The sequence below is a fragment of the Embiotoca jacksoni genome, unplaced genomic scaffold (assembly GCF_022577435.1).
Source record: "Embiotoca jacksoni isolate LCO1_2020_lvr unplaced genomic scaffold, fEmbJac1.0.p SCAF_22, whole genome shotgun sequence".
Classification (NCBI taxonomy): Eukaryota; Metazoa; Chordata; class Actinopteri; family Embiotocidae; genus Embiotoca; species Embiotoca jacksoni.
In genome coordinates, this window is record NW_027185363.1 from 11299508 (window position 1) to 11312507 (window position 13000).

The 13000-nt window shown below is 46.1% G+C and overlaps 2 protein-coding genes across 3 annotated transcripts in view; one reads left to right on the forward strand and one right to left on the reverse strand.

Moving 5' to 3' along the window:
- Positions 1 to 13000, forward strand: part of pigk (phosphatidylinositol glycan anchor biosynthesis, class K) — an 87517-nt gene that overhangs the window by 22741 nt on the left and 51776 nt on the right. Inside the window, exon 11 of one of the 2 annotated variants that reach the window (XM_069157971.1) lies at positions 1992 to 5087. The exons of the other annotated variant lie outside the window; for it this stretch is intronic. Coding sequence (XP_069014072.1) covers positions 1992 to 2108 — 117 coding nt within the window. The 3' untranslated portion in view covers positions 2109 to 5087. Of the gene's footprint in view, positions 1 to 1991; positions 5088 to 13000 lie in introns of those variants that run through there. 2 annotated transcript variants of the gene reach the window in all.
- The window catches only part of st6galnac5a (ST6 (alpha-N-acetyl-neuraminyl-2,3-beta-galactosyl-1,3)-N-acetylgalactosaminide alpha-2,6-sialyltransferase 5a), a 42424-nt gene continuing 39062 nt past the window's right edge, over positions 9639 to 13000 (reverse strand). Inside the window, 2 exon segments of the mRNA XM_069157951.1 lie at positions 9639 to 9810; positions 9812 to 9899. Of these exon segments, the coding sequence (XP_069014052.1) occupies positions 9646 to 9810; positions 9812 to 9899 (253 nt within the window). The 3' untranslated portion in view covers positions 9639 to 9645.

The following is a 13000-nucleotide window of genomic DNA, read 5'->3' on the forward strand; positions in this document are numbered from 1 at the left end:
TGCTTCGTGTCAGACGACCATCACCGGTAAACCACCGAGAAGCCCGCTGGAGAAAGAGCCTTTGTTTAGCCAAGATTTGATTGGCTGCTGGACCCGAGGGTGTTTGGCGGTCGGTAGGAATAAAAAAAAAAAAAAATAAAATAAAACCTGAACATAACAGACGCGTTTGAATGTTACAGTCCCAGCCAGTGTTTGACATCGCAGCCGCCAAAGATAGCTTTTAACCGGCTTGGCGCTTGGTGGGTGGTAATTGCAGGCGCCGCACGTACTCGACGCCGTCCTCACTCTGCCAGCCTCTCGTTTCTACACACACACACAGATACAGCAGAGGATTCCACTCCACATGCGCCAATTCACCGGCCCCTCGCCTCTTTCATATGAAGGGAAATTCAGCAGAACAGGAGACCGCCTACTTGAGCGTATAATTGCAGGACAATTGAGCACTTTTCAGAACTCGAATGTCATCAACCGCTCGTCAAAAGCAGATCGAGTGTCACATCTGCGTGATGATTGATTCATTATGTCCTGTAGCCCCGCTTATATTCCAGTAAATCCAAACGCTGACGCGTTCCGGTCGAAGCCAGACGGCCGTCCGCCTCGTGAGTCTGGTTCTGTTGGAGGCTTCTTGGGTTTTTTTTGTGGTTTTTTTTTCCTTCCAGCTTAATGCTCATGTGGGAATTACTGAAGAGATTACTGAGCGGCTTTCTGCGCATTCGTTCTCCGCTGCCGGCACTTGATTAGCACCTGACTGATTTATACTGCCGCGTGAAGGACTTCTGATTGTCTGATTGACATAATTAGTCGTTTCTAGTTGGATTTGTGGCCATATCGGGGTATTATGGGACGGGAGCGACTTCCCAGTTCATCACGCTGTAAATACGTAAAACGTAAACAGCGAGCGCCTTAAAGAGACGGAAAATGATCAGCGATATCGATTATTATTGGTTTCGTTTGATTTAACGCGACTTCTTGCGGACGGCTTTTAAAACTCGGGCCTCTGGCCGGACTCGGGCTGCCGGGTTGTCGGTAAGAACGACTCTGGACCGGCGTCGAGCTCCCCAGGGCCCGTCGGTCAGCTGTCGGCCCGTCTCGATGCGTGTGAAGCCGGAGTAAATGTACACGCTGTGTCCTCCTTCAGGACCGACATGGATCTCCTAAGTACTTGTGCTGCAGCTTTACTGTAATGTCGTGCTTTCTGTTACCGTTCACACAGTTTGTTACTACTCATCCAGATTTGGAGCACTTGCTGCGTGTGTGTGTGTGTGTGTGTGTGTGTGTGTGTGTGTGTGCATGTGTGTGCGTGTGTGTGCGTGCGCTCATCCCCTTTGCCAGTGTTGGGGCTTTTTTCTGACTGGTGGTTTTCCCGGCTGGATAATGGCAGCTTGTGTAGCGCGGGATAACAGAAATCTCTTAAGTGCATCCTCACAAGCCCGTACAGCTTTGTCGGCAGCTGAGGAGTTAGGAAGATTTTTTTTTTTTAGAGGTTAAATCTCATCTCTCCGCGGAATATTGCCGCTGCATTAGCATATAAATACGCTCCTTGTGAGATGCATGTTTAATACGAGCGGGATTTAAAAGTATAATCATACACAAAGTGATGATGTGGCAGTGAATGGGACAAACACAAGACGGGGGCGGTGTACTGATGAGCTGTACCACCTGCTTTTGCGTGTGTGTGTGTGTGTGTGTGTGTGTGTGTGTGAGAGAGAGAGAGAGAGACAGCGAGATAAGTGTACATAAAGTGTGTGGAGAGATAAAGCGAGTGTGTGCGTGGCTCTGCGCCTGCCTGCCCGCGTGAATGACAGAACAATCAGCGGTGGCCTCAACAGGAGAAATATCCACACTATTACTAACGTGCAATCTCACCCCCCCCACCCCTTCCCACCCGCCCCACCCACCTGTGCTTTCCCTCTACACCTACCTCCACCCCCCCCCCTTCCCCCCCTCCCCACCCCACCCCATCCCTCTCCCCCTCCAACCCCAACCTTCAGAAACCGAAGCAGAGAAACTGGCATCCTCCCGACGGCTTCATCCTGGGCCTGTGGACGTTGATCCTGCTGGTGTTTTTCAAGACGTACGGCGTCAAGCATCTCAAACACATCTTCTGACGGGGTGGGGGGGGGGAGGGAGGGGCCTCGGCGGTCGCACCGCGGGACGCGTGAGCCCGTGAACGCCGGGCAGTCGTTCGCACTCGTCGGGATGTAAGAGGGGGAGGTACAGTTTGTTGACAGGCTTACGCTCCTGGACATCTGAAAGGACGCGTGTAGAAAAACTACTGCTCGGCCAGAAATTGCGTCTCTGTGCCCGTTTTTTTTGGTTGTTTTTTTTTCCCTTTGGCTCCCGACTGAGAGACGTAAACACCGGCGTGCTATCTGTAGGGACGAGGACGTCGAGCATCACATGACCATTTTACAACAACTTCAGCATGCTCTGCTCCACAAAGATGTTTTTTTTTGTTTTTGCCTGTCGAATCTTCAGTTTTGTCAAGCCGTTACACAATTGCGTTGATTGGGTTATAAATGCACTGAAGTGAGTCCGCAGAAGAATTTAATTTATTTTTGAGAGCGCCCTGCTCTGCATATTTCAACAGCTTTTTGTGTGTGTGTGTGTGTGTATTTTTTTTTTTGGTTTAAGGGCTACTCAGAACGTTTGCTCGGTCAGAAAACGGTAAAAAAAAATAATAATAAGTGGAACGAGGGCAGGCTCATTAGCTACGAGTGGGCTGTCGGTGCAGGTGGGGCGGGGGGGGGGGGGGTGACGACTATTTAATGTCTCCCCTGTCCATATACATTACACCTTTTGACCGTCATATCACACTTGTGAAGGATAACAATCGCACATAATCCCATCTCGCGGCGATGGACCCATCCACTTTCCCCATTCACTAAATTGCCCTCCCTGTGGAAACATCCATTAGCTCCCCAGCCGTGTACTCGGCTGATTGTATTCCGGGTGATGGACAGCTATTTCCTCGGTCATTGTGCGTCTCGCGCCGCGGCGGCGATAAGTGAGTGATAACCTAGTAAGCCGCCGGCCATCCCAGATGAATCTCCCCCTCTACGCCGGGACGTGTTTTTTTTTCTTCCCCGCCCCCTCCCCCCTCCTTTTCCTCCCGGTCTGTCCTTGTGTTACTACTCTGCATTAGGCTCATTGTTGGTGGGGGGGGGGAGGGGGGAAGGGGGGCCTGTGACTGATGCTTAAGGCATGCGGATCAAACCGGCAGTAATTTATATTTGCCCCCCTCCACCACCACCACCCCACCCTCGGCTGCCCGCTGCCACTCTCCCTCGCGGCTGAGGTGGGAAATAGATGGATTTGGAAATGAAACCCGCATGTATGGGACGGCAGCTGCTGCGTCAGCCACTGTGTACCTCTTCTTATACATTATTTATGCAACACTTATCTCCCCTCGCCCCCCCCCCCCCCCCACACACCTTATTTCCTGTAATCTGGTTCTGCCTTTGCAGACACATCTAGCACTTTTTTTTTTTAACTTTTTTTTGTTCTCAGTTGAAGGATTTAGATCCCCTGATAAAAAAAAAAAAAAAAAAAAACTGAATCAAATGAATAAATTTCCGTCTTTAACCACCTGATTTGTTTCCATATGGTGTTTTCTTAATGACTCTGTCAAACGGTATCGTAGAGTAACATGGTTTTAAAAACACCAGATCTGCTTTTGCTGTTCCCAAACCTCGAAGGTAAACCTGGTCCAGCTGATAGTCTGAGCATCCTTGAAATCGGTTCCGCTCGGGTTGACTTGCACTCCCGCTCCGTTGTTGTTTTCTTCCTGGAAACATTTCAAATGATCCAGGCAGGGTTATTAGTTTTTGTTGTTGTTGTTTTTTTATGCATTTTTCTTTCTCCTCCGGTGTTGTGATTCAAAAGAGTGAACAGCCACCGGATATAAGTCTCCGTAAACAGAAAGCGTGTCCCAGGCTGGCAGCAGAGACAATACAATTGCTAATATTAACGATTTACACATGCGCTGCTCGGAGACGGCGTGTCTGACAGGTTGTCCGATTTCCATGGAAACGCTGGATCTGCAGCTGCTCGGCTGTCAGCGAGCCTTTGTAGCGTCAATCATTCCCGCCAGCAATAATAGTAATTTTTTTTTGCAGTCACAGATTTTCATTCTCATCCGCGACAATGACTGTGACATAAATCATGATCCGCCGTGCTCGGTTACTGTACGTTTGGATTTAAAATGCGGTTTTGTCTTCCACTTGGAGTAAGAAAACTAAAAAATAATGTAACAAAAAAAAAAAAAAACATCAAACTTTCTGACGGTCGCGGGAAGTGCGTCAAGAAGTAAAGTTTAAACTCAAATGAGAAGTAGCGGGCACAGGTCGTGGTTTTGTTGTGTTGGATCTCATGAGCAATACTGAAAAGTCTTTTTTGGGGCCTTTTGGCTGTTTTTGGGAACTTTTTCAAGAAGCGGAACGACGGTCTCCAAGTTCAAGAGTGAACTTCTCCTGCAAGATGTCCATTAGCAAGAGTGACATGAGAACCAACACATGACCTGTCGCAATGATTACATAATCGCTCGATTGTAATTATTTGAACTAACAGCAATAAGCTTCTATAATCATTTTCAAATGACCAGAAACTTCATATTTCCATCAGTATTTCGTTTGAGGTTTGACTTCTGGTGATCTTCTAATGACATCATCTCGTTGCGGCACCTTCTTCTTCTTCTTCTATGCTTTAATGTAAAGCTACATGAGTAATTAACGCCGCCATAGTTCATGATTTGATTATATTTCTGTAAGAGGGTTTGTATATTTACGTTAGGCCATAACTGCAAATCGAAACAGATTTTTATTTATATGTTCTAACACACGATGCCAATAAACCACTTGTCTTCTTCCTCTTAAGAGGCTGTATGCTGTTTATCATTTACCTATAACAGTGGCATAAATGAACAGAAAAAGACAAATCGTTAATTGCAATTATTCTCGTGAACTATAATTACATGATTTTGACAGCTTCACCAACACACCGACGTCGCCACGCACTATTTTCGAACGAAAGGAGGAAACTTATCTGAGCAGCTCAGAGACGGACATCCGGATCTGTACATCCGGTTTCAGATTCACTTTAAATGAACGCATATAAATAATAACAATGATACAAGTATTACAACCCCCAGCATGCTTTGCAACTGGACAGCCTTTACACAGGAAGTACAGTCAGCAGCTTGAAGGGGAGCCGCGTCATCTGTAGGAGTTTTACAGGGGAATAAACAGGAAGTCTGAGTGCAGGCAAACATGGAGGGGAGCAGAGGACACTTCTAAATAATAACCTTTAAATCTACAAAGCCGTGACTACCAGGCTCCATCCTCTGAGGAAGATGCCGTGAAAGCTCCAGAATAGCCGCTAAATAGACTTTTATCAGGTAATATGCATCTTTAATGTTGACTTTCATGGCTTCAACATTTAACGCAATTAATGAGTAATATCGTATCGCAGTTTCTTAAGTTTCAATAAAGTCAAGGTCCACTTACTGGCTTTTCTTTTCTGAGCTTTCAGGTGCATCTCATTGTCTTTGAGGCATCTCCATAACAACTGAGATGATGACGGTGACGACATGTAGGTATAAGTGCCAGAAAAAGGGAGTCGGAGGATCTTGAATTTATAGATAGACCATTTCTAAAGCAAAAGCTTTCAAGACTTTCGCTCTCAATTTCTAATTTCTGTCGTTGGCACTCTTTTAAACAAGCCGCCTGTGTGTCGGGTAGAGTTGAAAAGGTCCTCGTTGATAGAAAATAATTTAATTCTGATTAAAGTCAGGTTAGTATCAAGCAAATATTCTCTGGTTCCAATTTAACTATTTTGATTCTTATAATTAGATTTTTCTGTTTTTTTTTTGTTTTTTTTTTGGACTGCTGGTCAAACAAAAACGACCCTTTCTGAAGACATCCCTTTCAGGGTATTAAAATTTGGATGTAATATGTTTTCATTCTTTTCTGAGATTTTTATTAGAGCTGTATCTGCAGGCCTTGAAATGTTCCACAAAGCATTTGATTTCCTTTCCCTCAAAAAAAATACTATTAGATTTTTTTTTTTTTTACAAAAGCCTCAAGTATTTTATTTGGCCTACTCTAGACTGTAATGTAAAATGGCTATGAGAATTTGTTCACCTGTAAAAATGAAATTGTTCTCAAAGGAAACATCGACTCCCAAGTTTAACCAAAAACTTCAAAGAACGTAAAGTAATTAATCATTTTTAATTGGTTAATCCATCCAGCCATTATTATTTTTTTGTCATTTTTATCTGGGTCGTGTTAAATTTAAGTAATTAGGGATTGATATGTGCTGCTGGGATGTACTGAATTAAAAATGAGTGACTAATGTCGTCCCTTCTGGTTTTCTATCATACGTTAGAAGGTATAAAATGGAATCCTTTGTGCCATTTAAAAAGCCTAAAAAGACCTGTTAAGTGTTTACAGACCAAACAAGTTATTGATTAATCCAGAAAAAATGGATTCTTAATGAAAATTGTTAGTTACAGCTCCTGAAAAACTTATTTGTGAACGTTAAAGGATGAGGAGTAAAGCGGGTATTAAACCGTCCTGGTTTTCAATATCCTAATGAGCCATTAATCATCCTAAATGCTAATTGAGCACATTTTATCGATCGTCTGAAGGCCCCGCAGCCTAATAATCGAGGTGTCCCTCTGCTGAATACTTGATGTCCCTTCATCATCTTGTAATGTTGATCTATATTCCTTGCCTTCGGGCGGTGATGCGGTACAGTGCCAGTTTCTAACTCCGAATTAAAAAAGAAACGGGCAAAAAAAAAAAAAAATTCTCCAACATGAACATGGTCAAGGATGTGTTTGTAGCTCGGGGGAGTAATGAGAAGGCCTTGTAGCGCTGCCTGTCCTTCATTATTATTTCAGTGTGACACAGCCCGATGTCACAGCCAGACGGGGAAGAGCATGATTGAAAAAAAAATAAAAAATATGGCAGCGTCCCCGCGAGCGGAGGCTGAAGGTTGAGTCACCGGCTTCTCGTCCTCCTCGCAACCCACGTTTCATTTCAGATCGCTGCCGAATACGAACACAAAAGTAACATTCTATTTTTATTTGTCGCTTTTCGAACCTCTCTGGTCACACTTAGACCACTGAAAGCAAAACTACTGATCAGGTGGGTTTTTTTTTTTTTTTTTTTCATTGAGTAAAATGTTAATGACTCGATGGAGATGCGTGTGGAATGATTAGTCGATTAATGAACAGAAAAAAAAACAACTGGCAACAAGAAGTGATTTATCGTGACAATTTGACCATTTTGAAAATATGTTTGTTTTCCTGCAGAGACCGAGATGAGAAGAAGGAAATCGTCAAAGTCTGCAAAGTAAGTGTGGCTGCAGCCAGTTAGCTTAGCATAAAGGCGGCTAACGGGGAAACAGTTCACTTCTCTTCTTCTGAAAAAAAAAAATTAATAAAACGGCCTAAAAGCTCACTGATTAACACGTCATATCTCGTTTCACCTGTACGACAATTTGCCACTTTATGGGGAAAATATTGCACTGACACAAACAGAGAACTTCCTGGAATCAAACAGTAGAACAACGAATGGGCTTTTTAAAATTTTTTATTTAACACTTTGTTCTAATCTGACCGGCTGCAGTCATCTGAGAGCGGTATCAATCCTTTCACCTGACTCTCTCGGCAAGAAAGGGAATAATCACATTTCCCAGAATGTCAAACCATTTCCGGTATTTACGAAGCAAAAGATTTTAAAACCACTCCAGCTTTCAGTTGGGACAAATGTTCAGATTGGCTGCCGTTCTTGGTTTTGTGTGACGGTTCTCGCCGGATATCTTTTTGGTTTGCGGACCGGGGTCTGAAAACATCAAACTTTCCGGGGACTTGAAATGGGCATTTTCGTACATTTTTATTGAACCGAGCGGATCGTCTGTAACGTCAACAGTCGGCAGTCGCGGCCCTAAATGAACGTACCAGCGATTCATTCGATCAGCGAAAGAAAAAAAAAAAAAAAAATACTCCAAATGCTCACCACTTTGCCGATGCGCGCAAATTGCACTCGGTCATTCGCGGATGAGTCAACATCTCTGGGAAAATAAAAACGCATCTCGTTCTTCGCAGCGGCACGAAGTCGGCCGCGCCAGCGAGCCGGGTTGCACGACTGCAGCTGTTTATGATGCATGAGAAGCAATTGTGTGCGTGTGTGTGCGTGTGTGTGTGCGTGTGTGTGTGTGTGCGTGTGCGCGCGCGTTGATATGAAACACGCTCTCGTGGTGCGAGCGCCTTGTGCATCTGACCCCGCAGCGTCCGCCCTCTTCGTTCCTCACATTACAGCTGCGAGGGCAAAATCAACGGGGAGGACGTATCGTCCAGACGAGCGGGCGTCTCGTCCCTTTCTTCTGACCGACACCCGTTTCTTATTCATGGCGAAGGAGAGGAGAGCGGCGGGAGAATCTTTCCACGCGGAGCGTACGGTCCATCAAACGAGAGGAGAGCGCACATAAAAAAACTAAAAAAAAAACAAAAAACCCAGCGGAGAGCCAGAGAGTGACAGATCACGTACTCGTCGGTCTAAACGGGAAAAAAAAAAAAAAAAAAGAAAACCCGCTGTTTTTCCCCAAACCGTTGTAACTCTCCCGCGAAGTGAGCCGGGCTGGCGGATGGATGCGGCGGCGGGATGGATGCCGCCGCCGCCGCCGACTCCCTGCTCTCGATCTTAATCTCCCCACTTGTCTTGCGTGTCATGGCTGCGCATTTACATGGAAATCCGGCCGGCGGCTCTGTAAATCGCACCGTTGACCGGCGGCGGGAGCCAACAAAGCCTCGCCGCCGCGGTTACGCGCGGGACCGGAGAGGATGGGGCCGAATGCTACCGTCGCCCAGACGCCGACGCGCCGCAACGTTCGACTGGTGTGAGCTCGCGATGCAACGCATCTGCGAGGAGGTCGGCGGAGGTCGGCGGAGGTGATTTATAGAAGCGCTTTGAGTGGGTTTCAGCCTTTGTTTGCGTGACGTGGGGTCAAAAATATCTCCTCCGACGTGACCTTCGCCGTTCTTCGAAAGCGGCAGAAGAATCGGCGGCCGTTCGCACCGCAGCCAAATGATCTTTATATCTCCGGCACCACGTCGTAAGATTTCCTGCGCTGGAACGGCGTTTTTTTTTTTTTTTTTTTTTTTTTTCTTTCCGTGAATTGATGGCAGAGAATCGTAGATCCCTTCGTCCAACAGAGGCTTTGGAGAGAGAGAGAGAGAGACTAAAAACTCCAGTTTTGTATCCTCTGAATCCTTCTGCACGGAGAACCGGCAGCGTCCACGGCGAGAGGCTGCATGCTTTTGCGTTGGATTGTGTGCGATGGTGTCGCCTTCTCGTAAAACCTCACTTTTGCTTTTGGATTTCAGAAAGCGGGGATGTACAACTGTTGAACTAGTTCCGGCTCGGTAAACGGAAACGGCGGGCCGGCCCGGCGGGGCTACGGCTCGGTTTTCATCTGCAGTGACTTATTCGTCCGGCCCGCTTCAATGTTTTATCCTTCAAGGGTCGGGCGGGCCGCGTTCCTCAGTCTCCTCGAGGTCGAGTCTCCGGAGCGTTCCCCCCCTTCCCTCCCCCCTCTCTCTCCCCTCCCCCCCCCCCCCCCCCCCACCACCACCACCACCAGTCACGTCTTCTGAGGAGCGGCTGCGACCGTGCCCTCCAGCGTCCGGTTGTCCGGGAGGGGCGGCGGGCTCCAGTCGGGCTGGTAGAAGTGGATGTCAAACGTCCGTGCCCAGCTGGCGAAGACGCGCTTCTCGGTGATGAAGCGGTGGTGGCTGCCCCGCCGCCCCCCGCTCGTGGGAGATGTACATGGCGCACTCGTCCGGGCCGCGCGGCTCGTAGTAGTGGTACGGCACCGAGTGGTGGTGCTGCGGCTCCCTGCGGCGACACACACAGAGAGAGAGAGAGAGAGAGAGAGAGAGAGAGCTGACATTTAAAACCACTTTAATGAGTCACTTGAGTTTCATGTGACACCGCAAAGTGTTTTTTCCGTCTGAAGGTGACGGAGGGAGACGGAGCCGCGTTGGTTTATTTGCGGGAACCTGCGCGGCTAAATTTAACAAAGTTTTAATAACTGGTAAATGCCACCTGCAGTCGAACACTTAATGAAAAGGCGAGGAACCCCCCCCCCCCTCCCCCCCCCCACACACACACACACAAAAAAAAAAAGCAGGTTTCAAAAAGCAGCCGCTCTGTTTGAGCATGCATAATAAAATGCGTTAGTGCACAGTTCGAGTTCAAGGCGGTTTGTAAATCAGCACTTCATACAGAGCGATGTGCACGTTTTTTTGTTTTTTTTCCAGGATGTGAAGAAAGAAGCGGAGGAAATTATAAAAAAAAAAAGGCAAAAATATCTGGAGCTCTATATCTGTTATTGGTTTCAGGCTCTCCGCAACACTGTGGACCCCCCCGCCCCCCGAGTGCTCGGAGATGTTGGATGTGGTCGAGGTCAAGGCGAGCTCTTTTCACTCCGAGCCGGGAAATCGCTTCTTTATGAGAGGGGGGGGGGGGGGACAGCAAACTGTTATTGTATAAAGTATCACTGCAGCACATATAGTGTGTTTCTTGGATTGGGAAAAAAAAGGCAACCATATGCTTCATTCGCCGTCTAAAGGAACCACCATTATTTTCCATCTAAATCAGTTCGACGGCGATAAAACCGGACTTTCTTGCTCGTATGCTTTTCGGTCTTTTAATTTCGCTGCACGCGAGTTCAGTCGGTCTCTTTCTTTTTTGAAACACGTCTGACATAAAACCTCAGAATACTCTGATATAATAATGAGGCATTTCATTCGCCGCGTTTCAGCATGTCCGTCGGGTCATTTATCTTGATATATTAATCATCGCATTTTTTTATTACATGCCCCCCCCCCCCCCCCCCCCCCCCCCCCATATACGTGCAGAGTTTCCATTCACTCCGAGCCGACAGACGGCCGACGTACCTCAGGACTGCACTGCCTTTTGTACGCGGCGTCGTGAAGTAATCTGAGCTGTCGGGAGAAGAATACTGTTTGTTCGCGTCTCTCAAAATGCTTCAATAGCGAGCGAAGAAAAGAGCGCGTGAAGCCCGGGACGGGGGAGATGCGTCCGCTCGCACATTCACGCTTTGTCCTATTCAAGACGATTTCAAATCACATTTTCTTGAAGATTTTTTTTTTTTTTTTTTAGAAACAATTAAGTCTCCGCTGCGCTCTTCTGTCTCTAAAGAAAAATCAACACCTCGTTGAAACTTTCGGCAGAAGTTCCTCTCCGTGGAAGTGAATTCGTTCGGTGGCGCAGCACGTCTGACGACAGCCGTTTCATGTCATCCCCACGGCCGCTCCGCGCACGCCGGCGGTGAAATGAAGGCAAAATTGCCTCGAGAAATAAGCTCGAACTGGAGAAAAATCCACCTCGCCGCGATGTTCCGGCGTTTTCTAAAAGCGTAATAATTTTTGCTTTGAGATTCTCAGCGACTATGTTAAAATTAGAGGGGGTCCAAACAAACAAAAAAAAAGGGACTTGGTGAGTCTGTTAAAAGCGCCGTTTGCTTCAAGAGAGTTAATGCACTTTTCAAATGCATTTCTTTCACAGAAAGAACAGAGGGGGCTACTTTAAAACCAGGTTAACAACGTGGATAACAACTCTGCGTCTTTTAAAGAGAGTCGGCGAGGTGGATAAAAAAAAAAAGAAGAAGAAAATAAGAGGAGGAGGGAGTCACTAAAGTCAGCCTTCAAGAGGCAGCCTTCCCTCTTCATTATTGTTGAGATAGAATTTGTATTGAAATCTAAAATAAAAAAAAATAATCCCGCAAATAATCGGAGCCGGGGACAAAGATATAATGAACGTTTTACAGTTTGCTCTATTTTATTGAGAAATCTAATAAGATTTGTTTCTTGTTCAATAAAATCCCCCCAATTAAAGTGCTGGCTGAGACGGATGAGACGTGAGCTGTAACTCAAACCGTTAAACTCTGCTAACGAGGCTGGATGAGATCGTTGCCAGGAGCAAGAAGCAGCCAGAAACCTCTGCGTTTCCCAGAGTGCTTTGCATTTCTCCTTTATGGGACCAGCATCGTGTTCACGGTCTGAATCTCAGCTCTGCAAAGCCACCAGGAGTCTGTGAAAACTGCACAGTGAATATACAGTAGACGGGTAATAATTCTCTACTTCTTCGTCCCGGGTGCTTTTTTTTTTTTTTTTTTGCTTTGTGGCTTTCGCTGTGGTTGCATTTAGTACAGAGCTTCTCCCTTCTGTGTTCGTCAGTGCAGTTGTGAAGTGTCTATTGCCACAGGCCTGTCAATCAAACACGCCCCCAAAAACACCTCTTTTTGAGGCCTAATTTCTAATTAATGATGACATTTGTTTTAGATGGATCACCAGAAAACTAATAACAAGGAGTGACTTCAGGCACAGACACCAAAATGACTTATTATTGAAAAAAAAATGTATTCACTTCGAATCTCATAAGTGAAGTGCAATGGGAGTCTATGGAGCCAGAACCTTTTTGGAGCGAGCCCCTGGTGGCACTCGGCGGTATTGCAGTTTAAGATATTTCCGCGTCGGCCTCATTTTTCAGACCCAGAGCCGATGTCCACTTTTATATTCAATCTATGAGATAGAGGCTGAGACTGTTTGCATATTCATCGATTTGCACATAACCTGTGAAGGCAAAGGTGTCGAGTTACATCGAGGCCACTTAAAGGCATCAGAGGATTTTTTTTTTCTATTAAAGAAATGTCTAAATATGTAGCATTGATTAACTGAGATTAGTTTTTAGGGGTTTAATCAATGCCAGGAGATTAACTTTAAAAATGTAAATGTCATCCAGAGTCTCACTAATAGAGGACGTGCAGAGAAATTTAAACCCATGCGTCTGATATTAGATCTTTTAACTTTCAGATAAACAACTGACTGCTTCTTCATGGCTTCTCTATGGTGGAAAATAACCCTTAACTTGGCATTCATTGAAAAAATGTGTTGTCCCAAAAGTTACATTAT